Here is a 21,601-nt window from a genome sequence, read left to right on the forward strand (position 1 = left end):
GACTGGACTAGGCCCCTTCTGCCTCTCCGGCTCACAACCTTCCCATTTGCAGGCCTTTGTCTACCCTGTGGCATCTGAGACTGCTTGGCTGGCTTCACTGACAGCCAGCACTGCTCCAGCTACACTGTTCTTCCTTTCCTGGGCCTGGTTGTCCCTCTTGGGCCTTGTCCTACTTCACTCCTATTGATGTGGTAAATACTGTGATCAAAGGGGTCTGGGAAGGAGAGACTTACTTCTTATTACAGCTTTCAGCCCATCCGAAGTGCAGGAACTCAAAGGTAGGAGGGAACTGGAGGCAGACACTGAAGCAGAGGCCATGGAGGAGTGCTGCTAACTTGGCCTGCTCAGCCTGCTTTCTTATACAACCCAGGAGCACCTACCCAGGGTTGGGACAATGGGCTGGGCCTTCCTACAATCAATCAGTAATCAAAACCAGGCCCCGCAGACTTGCCTCTAGGGCAGTCTGATGGAGACATTTTTCTCAGCTGAGGTTCTTCTCAGATGACTAGCTTGTGTCAAGTTGACACCAAAAAAGTCCAACCAAACAAGAACCCAACCAGGACAGGCTGCTGTCTCTGCTGTTGTGAGTGGGTCCTAATGCCAGTCTGAAGTCCTGTTCTGTCCCTCATCTTTTTATCCTTCATGTCTGCCACCCAGGATGTCCCCAGCCCTCCTTGTTGCCCTGTCCTGTCACCGTGCATGTTGCACGCACACCTGGTCTTATTTGTCATATTTTGGTCTTGCTGATCCCTACTCCACGGTGTGTCCAACACCAGGAGAACAAGAAGCCCATGCGGCTGGGTGCCCTGTCTCCAGTGCCTGGCCCAGGGCCACAGTGTGAGCAGCCCTGTGTGCTGAGTGACGGGCTGGTGGATCTTCACACTTGCTCTTTTCTTGGCTTTGAAGGGCCTGTTGGCACTGTGGTTCCAAGCCAGCTTGAGAGTCCACACTCCAGAGTAAGAAGGGAGCCCTGCAGGCAGGTTCCGGCCACTTTGGGACCTGCCCATAGGTAGAGACCTTTCATCCCCCTGCCTCCCCCCTGATGATGGCCTTCTGTTGCTCAGCAGTGGCCCAGGAGAGCATGGACCTGTCAGTTGTCACAGGTGATGCTGTAAAATGTCCAGGCCACTGCAGGAAGCCGGAGCCACATAGCTGATCCTTGTACACCTAGCAGAGTGTGCCAGTGCTCAAGGCCCTGGGGATGTGTGGCTCCTCCTCAGCTTACACAAGCTGCCATGCTAGCTTTCCTACTCTGTGCCTCACCCAGCAGCACTGGGTGAGATTAACTGTTAACTGTGCCAGGAAGGATGCAGTCTCTAAACCTACTCTCCGAGCCTTCTGGCTCCTCAGCCTGCTATACATCCCCTCCTGCCAAAGCTAGCTGTCTATAAAAGGTTGTATTCTGATGGTTTGCCCTCCCAGACCCTCCCTGTGTGACCAAGTTCAGATTCCTTGGCCTGGTCACCTTGTCATGTGGGGTGAGGCGGGGCTGTGAGCTAGGCCTGTCAATCATAAGTGGTCCCTGAGACCTGATTCTTAGTTTGAACTGAAAGGACCAGCAGTTGATATTGGGGGGTCAAGATACGAGGAGGGAGATAGAGTCAGAGCTGTTCTCCCCCCGACCCCTTCCAGAAAAGGGTAAACAATGAAACCAAGTAGGGGCCAGAGGTGGAGGAGGGAGGCAGGGAACAGGGGCCTAGTGCTGTAAGAACCCCAGGTTTTACATAAGCCAGCTGAAGATGGATTTTTATCCCTACCAAGGCAGGCTCATTCATCAGAAACTGAACCTGCACTCTGATAAACACCTTTGGTTACAGCAGCCTCCCCCTCACCGTGGTGCTAGTTACAGCCAGCCTCCCGCTCACTGTGCATAAGACTCAGCTCCTGCCTGGCTACCAGTTCATCAATGGTCCTGATGGACTGACCTCTGATTCTCTGAGCCAGCCTCTTGTGTGACATGTGGCTCCGCCTCCTTCAGCACTTCCCACAGAGTCCACAGATGTGGGTGTCTCCTTTTCAGGGTCCAGGCTTCTCTTCCTTTCCCAATGCCTCTTGTTGCCTGCCCCACCCACAGACAGCAGGGGAGTCTGGTTAAAGAAATGTTTCTTTTTGTTTGTTTTTTTAATTAATAAAATATATTTTATTGTTATTGAAAATATTTAAGTTACATATGGGGCAAGTGGACCGGGCCACCAGACAGAAGAACTGGTAAGGTTGAGCAGGCTCAGACTGGGGAAATCTCAGAATTTAGAACAGCTGGAGTAGAGCCAGCTCCCTGCCAAACTACCTGATCTGGAACATGACACCCCACTGAGAAGACCGTGACAGTCAGTCTTGTAACATAAAAACCTGGAGTTCTCCATGGTAATGAGGTATCTAAGTGGGCTCTGAGTGTTCAGCCAATGAGCTTCCCTTCCTGGGCATTCCTTCCCACAAGAGGTATTTAATCCTTGATTCACCCTTAGTAAGGTGTATGCATCCACATCCACCATCAAATAAAACAGTTGGAACGAGTAAGAACCGTCTCTTCGTCAAGGATTGCTTGGGGGAAGGGGCTTCCCTGTAAAAGGCCTCTCCTGTATATTCTGGGAAGACCTCTCTCTTCTCTGTATTCTCCACATTCACAACAAACTAGTTCCGCTGCCCTCCCCTTCCAGCCTGGTGCATAAGTGCCCCGAGGGGAAGTATGGAGCCAAGGACCTCTGTTTCCAACTCCTAGTAGTAAGCTGGCAGTGAGGCCTGGGTACACAGAAGACTGGGGACCACAGCAGCTGTCCCAGACCCGGCTATATCCCACCCAGGAAAACCCCTATTACACGTTGTGTTCTCCCTGAGCAGCTTGCCAGCCGCACTCGGGCACCCAGCAGCAAGGGATACTCAGCCCAGCAGTTACAAAGGAAAAAAAGCACCCATAATCTGGATAGCTTAGGTACATATAGCAGCTCTGCCCTACACATGTGGGCACACACAGCAGGTGGGCCACACATGGGTACATAGTAGCTCTGTCACACATAACAGACATTGGCTGGGAGCAGGGCTGCTGGAGTTCAGGCATGCAGGGCCTGCACTGACACTTGGTTTACTGCCTTCGGGTAAGGTGTCTGCCCAGAGGTCCTTTCCAATCTGGCCCTGGCTATGACCACCAGAAGCTGACAGAGAAGCTCAGGTCCAGGGAGCGTACGTAATGCCAGTACTTAGCAGGTATAAAGAGGGTGTCTCCTGGGGACAGAATGCAGGACAGGAACGGGGCCTCAGTGAACTTGGGAAACTTCTCAAGGTCGGGGTTTTCCACATCAACCTGCAGAAAGCAACAGAAGTCATCTGTGGATCTGTAGAGACCGAAGGCACCATGTCACCCTGATTTCCCGCGAGCCTACCTGGCTGGTGTTCTGAAGAATGTGCGTCTCGTGAGGGTACACTGCCTCAGACTCTTGCGGCGAATACAATCGGATGTACTTCCTTCCTAGCACCTGGGAGAGAAGGCCTGTTAGCTTCAGGTGATGAGCTGTGGTGCTCACTGACTACAGGTCTGTGGACCTGTCTTCCAGGCCTTTCTGTGGTCTGCCTGCTATTGCCTTGCCCTACCACAAGCTCTGGCGTTCTGAGTGCTCACCTTCAGGTACTTTAAAGACCAGCGTTCTATGTGTAGCTAAGCTCAGCCCAGCATTGAGTGTTGGCCTGGTTTCCTCTTCCCCCTGGCTGTGAGGATTTATGGCACAGAGGTAAAGTGAATTGCCCAAGCTGACTAAGGTGACAGCTGGTGCGATGCCAGGCAGTGGGCTGTCTGAACCTGGCTCTTAGCTGCTACTGAGCTGCACAGGGTTGGTCCAGTGCTCTTCAAGAACGCTCTCATTTACTAAGTTTCTAGCAGCTGGGCCCGTGACAAGGCTTTATAGCAGTGGGTGTGTGCTGGTTCCCTTGTGACAAACCCAACTGAGTCTCTGGAAACATCTGTCAGTGGCTGAGAGGCCTGTCCATCAGCCCTTACCCACAGGTGCAAGCTGGCAGTAGGAATGGGGGAGGTTGGCAGGCACTAGAACGTGCTAGGCTTCCACCCAAGAGCTCTCCTATCTAGCCCAGCGAAACCCCACTTGGATGCAGCCTTGACCTGGGAGCAGCCCTATCTCAGGGTCACAGGACTGTTTTGTTTTTCTGTCTATATCCCTTCCACTCCCTTTCCTTCTCCCCCTCCCTCCTTTTTGTGACTAGCCCAGGCTTGCCTTGAACTGGCTATATGCTGAGGATAGCCTTGAACCACCCAAGTGCTAGGATTTTGAGTATTTACCATCACAAGCTCCTTACTCAGCCCCTGTCTGGCAGCAGCTCCTACCTGGACCAGGAAGTTCTGTTGGGGGTCCTGATGCAGTGGAGAGATGGTGCCTTGTGGACCAAACCAGGCATTGATAGTGATCTCTTCCTCTTCTCCATTGCCCAGGCAACAGTAATCAGGGATGCTGATGTCCTGCTTCAACTCTGGGATCTGAGGGTAGCAGCAGAAAGCAGAGGCCAGGGCTAGGTATGCCAGCTGGGGCCCAGCTGACATCTGACTGCTTGAAAGCCAAATATACGCACTTCTAGATGCACTTTTTGTTTAGTTTTTCTCTTTCTCATCCTCTGTCTTCAGCCTCCCAAGTGCAGATATAGCACACATGTGCCATCCTACCCAGCTCAGGTCCATAGTCAAATAGATAAAAATCTTAAGATAGAAATAATAGAGATGAATTATAGTCTGGCTTCATATTTGTTTCTACATCATATAGTTATTTTCTTTTTAGAAACCTGATATTGTTGCTTTATACTTTTTTTTTTTTTTAAAAAGCATAATACTGTCATTTACTAATGAGCAGTATTTTCTTTTGTTTTGAGATGGGCTTACTTTGTAGCTCTGGCTGGTCTGGATCTCACCAAGTAGATTAGGGTGGCTTTGAACTTACAGAACCCCATCTGCCTCTGCTGGCATTAAGGCATGCATGAGTCACCACAGCAGGCAAGAGTTAAGTTACCACCACCACCACCACAAACCAAGACAAAACAAACAAACCCAGGAGACAAAACAAAAAACCCCACAGGTCTTGGGCTAGTTGGCGCACACCTGCAATTCAGCACCTGGAAAGCTGAGACAGGAGCATGAAAAACGTGGCACAGGAGGTAAGTGTGAGTGACACAGTGGGATCTTATTTCAAAAACAAACAACCCCCCAAAGTCCAATGTACTGGATATTTATCAGATCTCTGGAGGATAATTTTCAAAAAGTTACTCCCATTGAGGAAGTCACAACTGGTAGATTTTAAATAAATTACTGCAAAGACTGGCAAAGCAGGTTCTGTACTATACTTACTGTGAGAAGAGAGGAGTTTACTGACGAGGGTTCAGAAGCCAGAAGAGAGAGCCTTAGGAGTATAGCTGAGTACATCCCCCAGCCACCAGGGGACTAAAGCAGGCAGGCACTCAGAAGCAAATTAGTGCTGTGGAAGGGTTTGGGTCTTACTAGCAAGTAGCAGACATGGATAGTCCACAATCTCCAATGTGGCTAGAACCCCAGGCTCCTGGCATACCAATATTGCTGTTTTGATTGAATGGGAATCAAACCTTGCCCCTGGACACTGAGCATAACTCTGATTGGTTCCTGATGATGTCATCAGGAATTCTGAAGGATGACTGGTTGGGTGGATATCAAAATCATTGGCCAAGGATTCAGAGACCCTCAGAAAACACATGCTCCAGAGATGTGACTATTAACAAGCCCAAGGCAGTGGCCAGAGGCTTCCAAGACACCACACTGGGAGAAAAGTCAGAGCAAGGTTCCTGGCAAGCACTAGTCAGTAGCCTAAGCTTCCTACAGACACAGAGGTCCTAGAACATAGCCTGTGTCCTGTCCCCAAGATACATGGCTGCTCAAACTCCTCCTTGAGGTGCTCTGAACAGCAGATAAAAACGAGTGCTGAGGGAGCAGACAGCATGATCTGCCTGAAATAGCCTTACGCTGTTCTGACTCACCCTAAAGATAATGGCAGCTTTGCCTTCTAGCCCTGGTCAAGGCTCCAGACGAGCAGGTAATGCCATCCCCAGGATGAGCCCTCTGCCACTGTTTCAGTGCCTTAACCAGACAGCTCAGGAGGATTCCTTATGCAGCTCAGCCTCTCAAGTGCTTCGATTCAAGGTGTGTGCACCACACCCAGGTACAGACCACTCAAAATGGAAAGGGAGTCTAGCTGCTGATGCAGAGTCTGTTTTCCCACAGTGATGGTCATACATCCAGATGATGGGCTGGGTGGCAGTGGGCTAACATCAGGAGGGGCAGGCCTTGTAATCTGCTCTTAAGGGCCTGCTATGGGAGAGGAAGTAGCAGTAGCTGCTCCATTCAGAAAATGTGCATTTCTTTTTCCTTTCCTTTCCTCTCCTCCCCTCCCTTCCTCTTTCTTTCTTTCTTTCTTTTGGTTTTTCGAGACAGGGTTTTTCTGTATAGCCCTGGCTGCCTGGAACTCACTTTGTAAACCAGGCTGGCCTCGAACTCAGAAATCCACCTGCCTCTGCCTCCCGAGTGCTGGGATTAAAGGCGTGCGCCACCACGCCTGGCTTGTGCATTTATTTCTTACCCTGCCAGGGATCTCCAGGGATCCTTCTTGCTCATCAGGGGACTTACAGGACTCATCATTTCCAGATTGAATCTAGAGACCTGGCTGGCCTTCCAGGCCTCTACCTCCTGGCTCTCCCATTCTTGTGTATAATTTCCTGGCTGGTGATCTTCACACTTTCCTAAAGCTTTAGTGCTGGGCTGTTTCTTTTTTGTTTGTTTTGTTTTTTGAGACAGGGTTTCTCTGTGTAGCCCTGGCTGTCCTGGAACTCACTCTGTGGATCAGGCTGGCCTCAAACTCAGAAATCCGCCTGCCTCTGCCTCTGCCTCTGCCTCCCAAGTGCTGGGATTAAAGGCGTGCACCATCACTGCCCTGCTGGGGTGTTTCATAATGGGAATATTGTCCCACCCAATCCTACTCCAGCTCAGCCAAGCTGCACCTTTAGGTCACCCTGTTCCAAACTGGGCCCCCAGTCTCAGCATACTCAGTCTCTTAAGCTGGCAGTTCCATTTGCCTCACTGCTGCCTGTGGTAATCAGGAAGACTCCTTGCTCCAAAGGGTAGCCCCAGGATAGCCATGTGTGCTTCCTGGGAGCAGAGGAGCAGGGCAGGAACATGGTCTCAGACTCACCTGGTCGAAGAGCTGGTGCTGAGCAAGGTACCCGACATCCTTTGCCTGACCCAGAGGAGGAAAGCAGAGGTGACTGTCGGTTAGTTTGTGTCAAGCATCTCTTGATGGCCCTGTTGCTTAGTTGGATGCTGAGTCCTGGCCCTGGCCCCACCCACCACTGTCCCGTGTGGCCCCTTCCCCAGCCTGGGGTCTGATGTCAGTGACCTCCCAGGCAGGACAGAGCTGAAGGGCAGGAGACTTAGGGCCTGGGATGCAGCTCTGCTCTGTCTGAGTGAGCCACCAGCCCCTGCAGCGTCTCCTTTAAGAAAACAGTGCAGGTGTAGCACATAGCCAAGCGCTGCTGCTTTTCCCTGGGAGCTGTGCTGAGATGCTGAGATGCACATGCCTGCCCGTTAGACAGCCACTGTAGATCTGTTAAATAGTAACCTGCTCACACCTCGCTCAGGATGAACTTCTGGATGAACTCATTGACTGTCATGAGAGTCTGGGACCAGTCTTCATCAGTGTACCTTGAACCCACTTCCACGGGGACGGTGCGGCAGCCAGCAATCTCCTGGATGTACTGTAGACTACAAGAAGGTCACCACAGTGTCAGCACGCATTGTTGCTACTGACATCTAGGAACGGTTTCACGAGGAGGAGACTGTTGCCCTTACTCCCCGGACAGCATTCTCTCAATAGAAAGGCCAGGCTGTGTGCCTGAGACCATGCAGCTGAGGTGGCTTTGCATATGGCTCTGGAAGGCCGCCCTCGCCGTGCCCGACCCTTAGGCTCAGCCTGTCAAACAGACTGTCCTGACCACCTCTGCATCCACAATCCTGCTGACTCCTCACTTCCTGCTGTCACTGCTGAGACACCTTGGGACAAGTGGAAGGCAGTATAGGGGCGATGAGTGCAGGCTCTGAACTCTTACAGCCTGAGGTAAGTCAGGATCGCTGCGTGAGTTAACCTTCCTGAGTCCCGCTCCCCATCTGTTAAAGGAGGTGATGCCAAACCTGCCCCCACTTGGAACATGACTGCTCTGCTGTGGCTCCCACAGAATTCTTCCTCACTGGAATCTCAGGGGCTACTTCTTCCACCATCTCACAACAGGCCAACCTGACTCAACCTACTCCCGTGAGCTACAGTTGTCTCACAGAGTGCCCAGGGTACTTTGACATGACCCCTGTGGATGCTGAAATGTCAGGGTTTTCCAGTCCTTACAGGAAACATTAGTGTGGCCTCTCTGAATCCATCTCTTGGGTGAGTGCAGTCATGGCCTCAGGGCCCAGGGAAGGAGAGCTGTGGGGTCTTTAAGGTCTTGCATGAACACCTAACAGCTCTCTGAGTTTATTATTCAGGCACTTGCAAGGCTATGCTCAGGGTGAGTGTGTGTTGGTGACAGCTTAGACTCCTGTACACACTCAGGATGGCCCCTTAAACATTAATTTAAAAAAATATTCCATGGACAGGGAGGTTGACGTGCTGCTGTGTCATATGTGGAGGTCAGAAGACAGCTCTGTGGTCCTCTCCTTCTACCTGTGTGGGTCCTGGGGTTTGAACTCAGGCCACCAGGCTTTTGCAGCCATCTTGCCAGCCCCAGGGTATCCCATTTTAAAGTCTTCATTAATCCTCTGTAATCAATCAAGGGATTCTGAAGGTTGGTCTGGGGCAGTGACTTATGAGTGGCCAAGAGAGACCTTTGCGGAGTCCTGGGGACACTCAGGCGGAAGGGCCTCGGTTTCCCTGCAGTGGCTACTCACCTCCACTTCTTCATGCACGGCCAGTGGTCAGCCACACCTTCTAAGATCACAGGCCTCCCAGGAACTAGAAAATGCTGCTTGAAGTGCTGCAGAGGTGGGCAGTGGAGCCTGGGTACCATCCGCTCTAACATGACATCGGGAGCTGGGCTGGCATCATGCTTTGCCTTCTGTTCAGAATCCAAACAAAGCAAGATGGCAACTGTGTCAGGAATCTGTGTTAGTGGCAGGATGTCTGGGCAGCGTTAACAGCAGAGGGCAGTTATTTGTGTGCACATGTGTGTGGCAGAGGATAACCTTGGCTGTTACTCTGTATCATGCACATCCATCCACCTTACTGAGATGGGGTTTTCTCCCTGGCCTGGGGCTCACTGACTGCAGCAAGGCTGGCTGACTAGCAAGGCCCTGGGATCCACCTGAGTCCACTTGCCTGGCTATGGGATGACAAGAACATGCTATCATGACAAGTTTTTTTTTTTTTTTTTTTTTTTGTTTTGTTTTGTTTTTCGAGACAGGATTTCTCTGTGTAGCCCTGGCTGTCCTGGAACTCACTCTGTAGACCAGGCTGGCCCCGAACTCAGAAATCCACCTGCCTCTGCCTCCCGAGTGCTGGGATTAAAGGCACGCGCCACTGTGCCCGGCTTGACAAGTTTTTACATGGTCCCAGGGATCAAACTCCAGTGCTCCAGAGCCATCTCCTCAGTCCTGAGCTTTGTTTTGTTTTTGAGACAGGGTCTCAACATCTCTAGCAGGCCTAGCAGGCCTCAAACTCATAGACATCATCTGCCTCAGCCTCCCGAGTGCAAAGGGTAAGGGTGTCAGCCACTACATGGAGCTATGTTTTGTGTTTTTGAGACACAGTTTCAGTAGGAAAGCCTGGAACGACCATGAACCCAGAATCCCCCTGCCTCAAATTCCAGAGTACCCACCACATCCACACCCATCAGTAGATAACATTTCTACACTGATTGCTTTCATGAACTCAAGGTCCCCTTTTCCTTAGCCATCTCACAATCTTAGAGCACTGAAGGTGACAGCAGTCCTGAAGCACTGTGTCCTAGGCAGTTTCCACATGGCCACTCAGTCCTTGCACTGTCACAAAAATGGCTGCACTGCACTTCCTTTATCCAGTTCCCTTGGGTAAGCTGAGCAGGCAGTTTCCTTACCTGCCTAAGCCTCCATTTCGTCTGTGAACTGGTGGTGACAACAGCACCCATATGTGGTACCCAGGAACTCTGGCTGGCCTCTACTGTCCCTGCTTCCTTTACACTGTCCCCACTCAACATAGGCCTTGTGTATACAGCCCTCCAGAAGCCTCCACCTCTCCTCTAGCAACAGAGAATTCTTCTCCAGCCTCCTAGGAACATAAGCTATGGGGTGGAGGTGGGGATTCTCGGTACACATGCTCAGCCAGTTCATTCAGGGCACTGCAGATGCCCAGTGAAGTTGTTAAATCAATTCCCTCTCCCAGGGGGTACTGTGGGACAGAGAAGAAGGGCCCTGTCTGATCAGATAGGGTGTAGCATGGGAACTGAGCTCAGACAGGCTGCCAGAATAGCCTGTGCTCTCCTCTTTGGCTATGCATCCTGCCCCCTACTCCAATGAGGACCACTTTGGGCAGGAGTCCACTGTTATGTCCCCTTGGGACACACTGATGGGAAGATGGAGGCCAGTACCCTTAGATCTCTTGAACTGTAGACTATCCTGCTCTCTAAAGAGTGAAGCAGCACACTACTCTGCAGCCACACAGATCTTCGTGGCACCAAGCATCACATTAGCAATAGCTGCTGGCAGTCTCCAAGGCTGCTTCTCTCTTGTAACTTATTGTTGCTATATTTATTCACTTTCTAACCCCAGATGAAATCTCACTACCGACCTGGCTGGCCTCAAACTCCCCATCCTGTGCCTCTGCCTCCAGGTGCTGGATTACAGATATGTGCACCATCATGCCTAGCTTCTCTTTATTTGGTGAAACTGAGGCCAGGCGCATTTCATTAATGGCTCTATGCCTTCAGGAGAGGTTGGCTATCCAGGCTTCATTTCCCTGCTGACCCCTCCAACTCCTCATGTGAAAGGTTCCACCCTGCCTTTCTTCCTGGCTTGTGGATCTCTTCCCACTGTGGTCACACTTACGTAGTAATGACATCCATCTTATTTGTAGGTCACACTCAACAGGACATTCTAAAACTGCAGAAAAGCACTGAGAAATACATGCAAAATAGTCCAGAATTCTATGGCTGGCATCCGACACAGCCCTAGCCCTTCCTCTCTGAAGCTCAGGGACCTATCTGACAATCTACAGATGAGAACACTGAGGCCCAAGGAGATGGTGTCTGGCTTACCCAGTGGAAGCTGGGTGAGGACTGTGCATCAGCAGCCTTTGCTCTGGAACATTTAATTACCACAGCCAACCTCCATGAGGACTGGAGGGGCAGGACACACTGCCCCCTGAACCTCAGTCAGCTCTGACTGAAGCTCTGAACCTCTGGTGGTGAGAAGGCATGCTGGATTTCCTTCAGAGCTACCTCCTTAGATTAAGGAAGCTGCCACCTCCCCCTCTAGAAAGGGCATTCCCTTTGCAGCTGCTAATTCCCCAAATCTACACGATGCTCTTTTCACCAGAGAGGCTGCCTGTGCCGGACGACCCTGGGAGAGGACTGGATTCTTCTAGAAGATGGGTTGGGCTGCTGGATGGTTCAGCTTTCAGTGGTGACCCACCTTGGTGGCAGGCTGATCCTGGTGGGGGCCACAGGCAGGCTGCTTTCCTGGGAGCTGGTGTGTCTGGAGGACTGCGACAACTTTGAGAAGAATGTCCTCAAGGATGGCTGCCCCCATCAACAGGCCCATGTCACACACCCGCAGTGCTTCCGCCATAGCAGTGGCCTTCTGTGGTGCCTGGCACAGGCATAGGGCCTTCAGGAGGCAGCCGAAGGAATATACCCGGCGCCATTCCTTGTCTACATCTCTCCAGGGACCAGTGTTGAGCTTTTCCCAGGAGTAGTCTAGGACAGCCTCGCTGGCCTGCAGGCACCCCTGCCAATGGCCTGCGTAGAATAGACCCACAGCCTGCCGCAAAAGCGCAGCCACACTCCTGTCCACCTTCTCACCGAGGTCCAGCTTCAGCTCCTCCTCTCTGTCAGGCAGGAGCATCCTAAGGTCCTTCCAGAGGGTGCTGGACCCCACCAGGGGCTCTGTGGTGTCCTCTGACATGATCAGCACCTGAGAGGAACAAGACAGGAATCACACACACGCGCGCGCGCGCACACACACACACACACACACACACACACACACACACACACACACACATCCCCTGTAGCTCACACCAGTGCGTTTCAACAAGGTCTTTGCTCCTGGCTGCCTCGCTGGTGCAGGCCCTTCCTTTGGGGTCACTGCTCTGTTTTCAGGGCCTTGTACAATGCCCGGCACTAAGTGGACTCCGGATAGATATCTTTTCAGAAAGATGTGTGCTGTCCTCATCCGGAATGACTCCAACATGCCTCCTCTGCCTGGCAAACTCCTATTCAACCTTTCAGGCCCATCCTGAATGATCTATGTAAAGTCTGAGGAAATGCTCCTCAGGGTGTGTGTGTCCACAGACACCCCTTGGGCTCTTCTTATAGCACTTGTCACAAAATACATCTACAAGCACATGCGTGTGATCTGCCTCTCCAAGGCTGGGTTATGCCATTTCCATTTTGGTTTCCCTAGAGCCTAAAGCTACAGGTGCAGAAGGAAGTGCTCTGTTTTAGTGTCCCCAAAGGCCCCTGTGTCGAAGGCTTAGTCTCCAGCCTATCCCGGTACTTGGGGGTGGTGTGGCCTTATAAGAGTTGGAGCCTAGGGGGAGAAACTAAGGTCATGGAGCTGCGGCCTCACAGTGAGACAAGTTATGACCCCAGCCTTGTGTTTCTTAGTCACCATAAGGAGCAATCCTCTGGCTTGTGCTCCCACAGTGATGCACCGAGCTGTCACAGGTCCAGAGCAACAGGGCTATGCCACCTGCTGATATTCTAAAATCATGAGCCACCCCACTCGTCCTTCCTTTCATCCTTCCTTCTTTCCTTGGTGTCTTAGCCTGAGTGTTATGTGTGGACAATGTCGCTATACTAACACTAACAGATCTGCAGCTTGCAGACCACCATGGCTTTCTGCCCTGCTCTATGTTCTCAGCTCTATCCTGACAGCTGTGGCATTTGCTATATTGGATGTGATTTATCCCTAAAGGTTCATAGGCTGGGAGTTTGGGCCTCAGGAGGGGCATTTAAGAGATGGGGCCAGGGAGGTGATTAGGTCATTAAAGGCACTGCTATGGGAGGGTTTAATGCCTGTCTTACAAGAGTGGGCTAGTTCCTACAAGGCTGCTTGTTATAAAGTGAGGTTCACCCTCATGTTGGGTCCTTGCATGTGTCTGTGCTCCCCCCGTCCCCCACACTTTCTCTACCATGTGGTGACACAGCTGGGTAGCCCTCACTGGATGTCTGTACCAAGCTGTTGGGACTCTGCAGCCATCAGAATTGTGAGCCAAGGTATGCGTCAGATGGTCTTACAGCAACCCCTCCTGACCATCCTCTGACTGCTGTGCTGCTGAGTGATGGGACCATCCTGTTTTGGGCAGGGAATGCAGATGGCCAAGTAGGAAACACTTGGCTTTGTTGGCCACACAGTCTCAGCTGCACCACTCTGCCAGTCATGCACCAGAATAAACAAATAGGGGTGGCTGTGTTCCATTAAAGCTTTATTTATAAAACAGAGTGGGTACCAGATGTAGCCTGCCATCTCCTGTTGTTCTGTGTTCTGGAGTTTTACCCCTGGGTTTCATCCCTGGCTTGGGGTAAAAGAAAAGAATAAAAAGGGAAAAAATACCCTTTATATATTTTTCTTTGACTCAGGGTATCTCTGTGCATTCCTAGCCATCCTAAAATTCACTGTGTAGATCAGGCTGGCCTCAAACTCAGAGATCTGGTAGCCTCTGCCTCATGGGTACTGGTATCAAAAGTGTGTGTCACCACCAGCAGGCAGAAAAGACAGCCTTTACCTTTTCCTGGCCCAGTCATACAAGCTTGCCATGTACTGGGACAGAAGCAAGTGCTACAGAGATGAATGCAGTGACTAATGTCTGAGCATAGACACCTCCCACAGGTCCCCTAAAGGTGGAAGTAGGGGGCTCTCAGGCTCCAGGGAAGTTCCAGGTGGCAGGAAGGTGTCACATGGAAAGGGGAATTGTGGGAAGGCCACTGAGCCTGGAAGAGCCCCATGGGAATGGCCTGAGCCAAAAATAAGCACACTTAGCCAGTTAGCAGACTATAGCTGGTGCTTCTTACAGCAGTTAGTCTGTGCAGCTGGACAGATGACAGCCCCTACAGGTGGCCATATCCCAACTTTGAATGGTATGTATGTCACCTAGTATGACTGAGAATGGGAGCTAAGATGGAAGGTTATCCTGCATTATCAAGGTGGGCTCAGGAGCACATTGAAAGGATTGCTTTGGACTAACATCAGATTTGGAAGGACTTGTGACTTCAGAAGAATGGTCACAGAAAGGCAGAGTGGCTGGCTTTGATGACTAGAAGCTGAGAGAATTCAGGGCAACTTACAGGAGCTGAGAAAAATCAAAGAAATAGATTCTTTCCCGGGGCCTTTGTTGATCCCTCCATTTCAGCTCAGCAAGACTGAAGCTCAGATCCCAGCCCACAGATCTGGGAGGTGGAAAGCCTGCGGTTTACAGCCGCCATGCTCATGATAAAATAGGATACACAAAATAAAAAGAAAGCAGTGGTAGTAGGAAGTGACAGGACTCTGGTTCTGTGGTCAGGCCACATGAGCCTGGGGCTAGCACCATTACTGGCTCTCTACTAACCGGTCAGCTAGTATGTGTTAGCTCAGGCTACCATGTCGGAAAGGCTACATGGCAATATAGATAAAGAGAGCCTGTAGCTAACAGAGAGCAAAGAGCTGAGGTTCCATGTCTGTAAGCTGCCCACACCCATATGGAGTACTGCTGCCAACAGAACCTGGCACAGGGGCATAGGTCTGTTAAAGCAGCCACTTCACCTCTTCTTCTCCTATACAGCTGAGTCTTTGTGTGAGAGCTCAGCCCAGACCATAGCCATGTAAGGGATCCGAACACAGAGGACCTGGCTAACCATGCACATATACACCCAGCTCAGAAAACCAGGTCCTGAAGGACTCTGGCCACCTTGGGCGTGGTGAGCATGGCGCTGACGGAGCTTGCTTGCTCTTCTTTCCGATTCCATCTACCTTGCTAAAAACTGTTATGTCACGTTACATTCCTAAAGCGAGCCACCAGAGGCTAGCTGCTCCATTATTCCTCCTCCCGAGGCTGACTACCAAAATCCAGCTTTCAAAGTACTGAAGTCTGGCAATCAAAAGACCCCTTTGGTTCACCTAATTAATACCCCAATCAAAATATACCACCACATGCTAGCCCATTCTAACACAGGCCTCTCCTTTTCTCTTGTTAAAAATTACACCTGCAAGGTCGTTTGCTGCTGTTTTTCTGCTTGAGTCAGAAAGTGGCCACTAAAGCTTTTCTTTCTTGCTTAATGAAGGATCTCTCTGTGAAAACAAGTATTTGGGTGTGGTTTGTGCCTAAAGCTAACCCAAAATTCTTTTATTGATACTTCATAATTGTAATTTTCTGTTATTATAAATAATAATGTAAATATCTGGTATGTGACATCTGTAAAAGGACCATTTGATCCCCAAATGGGTCATGACCACAGGTTGAGAACTGTTGCTCTAGAGGAAAAGAACTGATAAAATAATTTGTGTGTGTGTGTGTGTGTGTGTGTGTATATATATATACTAGAGAGGGGGAAAGGGAGGAAGAGAGAGGGAGAGATTGATTGATTGACTGATTGATTGATTGATAAAAGTATGTTCCAGGCTGTGGTCCGCTAGTCCCACAATGGCTGTCTACCAACAGAAAGTCTAAGAATCCAGTAGTTGTTCAGTATACTAGGCTGGATGTCTCAGCTGGTCTTCAGTATATGGCCAAATCCTGAAGAAATAGGCTCTAATGCCAGTGAAGTAGTGAACTTGCCATCAAGAGTGAGGACAAGCAGGCAAAGAGCCAGTTTCCTGCTTCCACGTCCTTTATATAGGCTGCCAACCAGAAGGTGTGACCCAGATTAAAGGCCTGTCTTCCAAGATGCTCTGTCCTGCCTGAGACCTAGAATTCCAGCAAGAGGGACTGCAGACCCACATGCAGTTCTCTACGGCCGCAACAAGTTCCTTATCCTTAAGCGTAGCACCCTGCCTCTAGGAAGGGGTCCAACCCACCTTTTCTCTTATAGGCACTCCTTTCCCCACAGGAGAGTGTCTGTCCTCCACTGTTTGAAATTAAGTCCCATCTATTGATGTCAGATTCTGTCTCTTTCTGCCTTTTGTCTCTTTATATTGCCCCAGAAACCCAACATTTATTATTATTATTTTAATATTTATTTATTTGTTTGTTTGTTTATTTTGGTTTTTCGAGACAGGGTTTCTCTGTGTAGCCCTGGCTGTCCTTGAACTCACTCTGTAGACCATGCTGGCCTTGAACTCAGAAATCCACCTGCCTCTGCCTCCCGAGTGCTGGGATTAAAGGCGTGCGCCACCACGCCCGGCTGAAACCCAACATTTATAAGCTGCTACTTCCAATGGCCTTGAAGAGAATGACCTCCTGTTGTAGACTGCATGGAAGAGCCTTCTGGGAGAGCGCCTCACACTGGCCATAATAAACCGTCTTCTCTCAGCCACATCGGAGCTAGCTGTAGTAATTATAAGCAATTTAAATTACAGTTAATTGCTGAGGGCCAAGTTTTGGTGGGGCAATATTATATAAACATCTCATATTCTAAATGACTGGAATTTTGACCTCACAGCCAAAGTTAATAATACACCCTGTATTAAGGCTGTCATGCTACTGTGTACTCAAACTGTTTAACCTGCCTTTAAGAGAAGACTGTATCAATCAACTTTACTTGTATAGGGTTTCCCTTGAATTCAACTTTTACAACCTAGGCTAATGCAGAGCTATCATATTAAGTCATGTACTCTTTCATGTCTCTGAATCGGATGATGCCACTGAATCATTTGCTGAAAGTTGAAAGTAACCTCCTCCAATCTACCGTAAAAGCTGAAAGCAGCATTTGTGGATACTGGTTGAAACACAGTGTCTGGGTCAGTGGGAACCGGTGTAAGACTCCATTAAAGATGCCTATAAAGTATCATATTCCTTGCCCTTGTGAAGCTTTCTGTACTGTTCAAGAAATACAGAGTGAAGCCCTTTGTGAGGGATGGATAGTCACACAACACACCCAGAGACAGAGGCAGTCACATACAAGACAGACAGACACACAAAGAACAGACAGACACAGGGCTAAACATTCATTAGACGGCCTTCAGGACGGCACCGATCCAGACTAGTGCAACAGACAGACAGAGGACGAGACACGGGGAGCATGACATAGAGAATTCAGATCTGGACTCACTCTTGGTTAAGTGCCTGGAAGGGGAAGTTCTTTTCCTTCCTTAACATGACACTGACATATTTTTGGTAACTCAGGGCTAGTAGCTGTGGTGGTTTGAATATGCTTGGCCCAGGGAGTGGCACTATTAGGAGGTGTGGCCTTGTTGGAGAAAGTGTGTCACTGCGGGGGGTGGGTTTTGAGACCTTCCTCCCAGCCATGTGGGAGGCAGTCTGTTCCTGGCTTCCTTTCAATGAAGATGTAGAACTCTTGGCTCCTCCAGCACCATGTCTGTCTGTATTCGACCATGCATCCGGCCATGATGATAGTGGACTGAACCTCTGAACCTATAAGCCAGCCCCAAGTAAATGCTGTCCTTTATAAGAGTTGCCTTGGTCATGGTGTCTCTTCACAGCAATGGAAAACCTAAGACAGTAGCTAATAGGTACTAATTCATGCACCAGGTGAAGGCACATTTTTGCCTTGGCTTTATAGCCAATGTGTCAAGGTTTCTTTATAAGAGCTCCAGGATTCAGCAGCTGTCCACTGAAGGATCCTAGGCTCCATGAATGTTTCCAGAGGAGCTGGTCTGATGTGGGCCCAAAGCAACGGTCTTCACACAACCGGCAGCTTGAACAGGCCTTCCAGTGTATACTGCCTGAACTGCCTTTCTCTATGGCCTCAAGCCCAGGCTTTAAGTCAACCCCCCAGTGCTCCCACACAACCCGGTCTGACACAGATGGGACCAGACTAAGTGGCCCTGTAATCTGGCTGTAAGTATGGCCTGGCTTCCTATACCCTCTCCCCGAATTGCCTCTTAGAAAAGGCAGTATTAACCAAAAGGCCTGCCACAGGAGAGAGCAACTCTTGGCTTATAAATCAGTGTTTAACAGTGTACCCACACTAGCCTCTAAATTGGTTTCCCAGAGTACCATATAAAAGTTTATTGTGAGATGTATAAATAGGCTTCCAATAGTCAGGTATAGATGGCCTAACTGTGGAATTCACCACCTAAACCAGGAGACTATAAATTTAAGAGCCTCGACAAACAAAACCGGGGATTATTGTTGGTAAAATGACACCCACAATCACCCAAACACAGGCCACACGTGCCAGTCTCAATGGCCTCATATGCTCCAGTATAAGTTTCTCTCCCACAGTGCAACAGTTAATAGGCCTTAAAGACATATTGCTGGCCATTGCTTTGCTTTTGAAGTTGGTAGGGGCTGTGTCCTTGCTTGTAAGGTGCTCTTCTGGTGCTCTACATTCACGTGTCAGGCAAAAGGCACTGCTTTCAAGTAATGGCCAGGCGCGGGTTACACAAAACAACGTTTCTCTGTAGCCTTAATTCTAAAAGGTCTTTAAATAAAGGCCCATTTGTTGGTGTACAAAACGACTCTTTTTGCGAAAGGATGTCACCTAAAGGGTGCAGGATCTAATCTGTGTGGTTCTATCTGGGCTTCCTAAGTGAACTAAGCTGCTCACACCAAAACCAAAGAAACCAAAAAACGGGGCCGAACGGATTCAAGCCTTGCTTCCTAAGTGCACTTTTTGGGGATGCATTACAGAAACCGGTTTTGGTTGCCAAGCGGGATGCTGGATGCCTTAGCATGAACAACCGTCTAGGGAAAGCACGTGCAGTCCTTCTCTCAAAGTACCCGGCTGCTCACGCCCTTCTGGACAGTCTGGATTGGAGGGCTGGCTAAGTGGCCTAAGAGAGAGAAGACGCCCTGACTCCCAGGAAGTCTTTGGTTGTTGTTGTGGACCTCTGTCCGCTTACGGGGAACAGGCGGACTTGGGCGAGCGGGTTCGAGGGTGGAGATTGGAAACGGGCAGCAGTGGCCGCAGCCATGCCTTCCGGACAGACGGCGCAGGCGTGGTTATGTGGGCCGGTCTCGCCACTAAACCTGTCCTCACACTTGAACCACTAACCGAAGCCTAAAAGGCGACAGTAAGAGCACGGCAGTTGCACGCATGCGCTATTTGGCATCCCTAGCAGCTCCTTTCCTTCAACCATTTGTGGTGAGCAGACAGCTACTACGCATGCGGCTTCTCGAGCGGCTCCCAGGCCTCCCAAGGCGCCTGCGTGAAACCGTCCCGGCTCGCCCGCTCCGGGCTTTAGCGTGGCGCTTGCGCCATCCGTCTTTCACGGCCAGGCTGCAAGTCTAAGCAACTCCAGCTGCCTGGGGCTCCAACTAACCTCTCTGGCGCTTGGACGTGTTTTGTCTCTCGTCGCTGGCGACGACTGGTTCCGTCCGGGCGAAGATTCTTCGGCAGGCTTTATCACCGACTATACCGAGAGCATCGATCACTTCTGACTCGGCTGATCGCGACGGGTGCCTAGAGGAACGCCGAACAATCGATGCCCGGCCCCGCCCTCCTCTGGTTCAAAGACTTGGGAGGCTTGGGCTCTCTTTTCCCGGTCATACCTTGCAAAGCAGTTGTCACTTGCGACTTTACCCAATCCTTCCAACTCAGATAATGAGTTCTCCCTATTTTACAGAGTAGGAAGCCGAGGTGGAAGAAAAATAGCCACATGGTTTTAGAAGTCACGTATATAATTTGAGCCCACAAGTACTGCCTGCAGGACTGTTTTCCGTGAGTTGGCCTATGGTTTCTTTGCAGAGACAGACTGTGGAGTGGTGTGGCAGTCAGTTCGAGTTTTGAGTTTCGAGCATTCTCTCCCGGTTGACTCCAGAGGTGCCTGGAGCAGCAGCAGCAAACGATTCCCTGCAGCGATCTGCTAGCCTTGGCTTTGGAGTGTGATTTCTACCGGTTAGCAGGGATTGAGTCAGGATGTGGCACTCCTCAGTTTTCGTCCTCTCAGGAACACTGAATCGGTTGCTGCCACACCACTCCACACAGCCTGTCTCTGCAAGGAAAACATCCTTCCAATAGGACTTAGACAGAACCCCAGGATGTCCCTTCATTCTCTGTGACAGGCCAGCATTCCAAAGTTCCATGCTTGGTCTTTTTTTTTGTTGTTGTTGTTTTTTTGTTTGTTTGGTGTTTTTTTTTTTTTGGGGGGGGGTGGTTGGGTTGAGACAGGGTTTCTCTGTCTAGCCCAGGCTGTCCTGGAACTCACTTTGTAGACCAGGCTGACCTCGAACTCAGAAATCCGTCTGCCTCTGCCTCCCTAGTGCTGGGATTAAAGGCGTGCGCCACCACACCCGACTCCATGCTTGGTTTAATAAGTGATTAATCGAACTACTTGTCCCCACTTATCAACAACATGCTGGACAGCCAAATTAGGTGCCTGCATGTTGGTCCCCATGCAGCTGTGCACAGGCTGACCCCCGGGTGCAGTAGCTCTGACCTGCTATGTTAGCAGGCCACCTTTCTATTTTACTTCCTGAATTTTCTAGCTTTGGATTTCTTTCCTGTGAAAGAGAAGCTCTAACTGGGTAGATGTTTAAGTGCTTGCTTTGCGAGTGTGAGGGCCTGGCTGTAAATTCTCAGTAAAAAGTCAGATGCAGGGGCAAACACCTGCAGTTCCAGAACTGGGGAGGCAGAGACAGGAGGGTCCCCAGGGTGGCTGTCCTGTCAGCCCAGCAGAGTCAGTGAGATCAAGGTTCAGTGAGAGATGCTTCTGTTTGGTTTTGAACCCCAGGACAAGGGACTTGGGTGCATATCTTACACACCAAAGCAGACCTGGCCTCCAGGTTCTCCCAGCATCCCTCAGTCCCTACCTGGCATACCCTGCCCCCAACCCTGAGCTTTCTAGCGCAGGGGCTGGACTGCCCTTCCCCCACCAGAGGCTCTTCTTCCCTATAGAATCCAGACATTTTGGTCTCTCTCTTCTCTGTGTGTGTGGGCCCCTTTCTCTCTTTCTCCCTCCCTTCATTCCTCCCCTCCCCATAAGCCCCCCCCCCATGGCTCACCTTCCCTGGACTTGGGGCCAGTGAGCTTACCCACCCAAGAGCAGTTTTTTGTATTAAACCTGCCTTCAATACAATCTAATCTGGCTTAAATAGTCTCATTTCACTGGTGGTGGCTTATCAACATTGTCTGAAAATGAGGTAGAGAGCAATTTGGGAAGATACCCACCATTGACCTCTGACTTCTATATGTCCTTTCCCCCAGCCCCTTCTCTGTCTGCTCTTCTTGTCTAGTCTTCAGGGCACTTGCAGACTTTCTGACCACAAGCTCTCTACTACAATGATAAGCTATGGTCTTTTTTTTTTTT

General features: G+C 50.3%; 1 protein-coding gene across 1 annotated transcript; it reads right to left on the bottom strand.

Annotated features, from left to right (window-relative positions):
- Positions 1–2,172: 2,172 nt before the first annotated feature.
- Positions 2,173–19,723, bottom strand: Kdm8 (lysine demethylase 8). Its single transcript, XM_021168072.2, has 8 exons — positions 19,616–19,723; positions 11,663–12,163; positions 8,948–9,114; positions 7,642–7,774; positions 7,206–7,250; positions 4,331–4,480; positions 3,378–3,470; positions 2,173–3,298 (listed from the first exon to the last, which is right to left on the bottom strand). The coding sequence occupies exons 2-8, from the start codon at positions 12,152–12,154 to the stop codon at positions 3,134–3,136; spliced, it is 1,245 nt and encodes a 414-aa protein (XP_021023731.1). The 5' UTR covers positions 12,155–12,163; positions 19,616–19,723; the 3' UTR covers positions 2,173–3,133.
- Between the last annotated feature and the right edge of the window lie 1,878 nt (positions 19,724–21,601).

The sequence above is a fragment of the Mus caroli genome, unplaced genomic scaffold (genome assembly GCF_978045245.1).
Source record: "Mus caroli unplaced genomic scaffold, Mus_caroli_1 scaffold_8, whole genome shotgun sequence".
Lineage (NCBI taxonomy): Eukaryota > Metazoa > Chordata > Mammalia > Rodentia > Muridae > Mus > Mus caroli.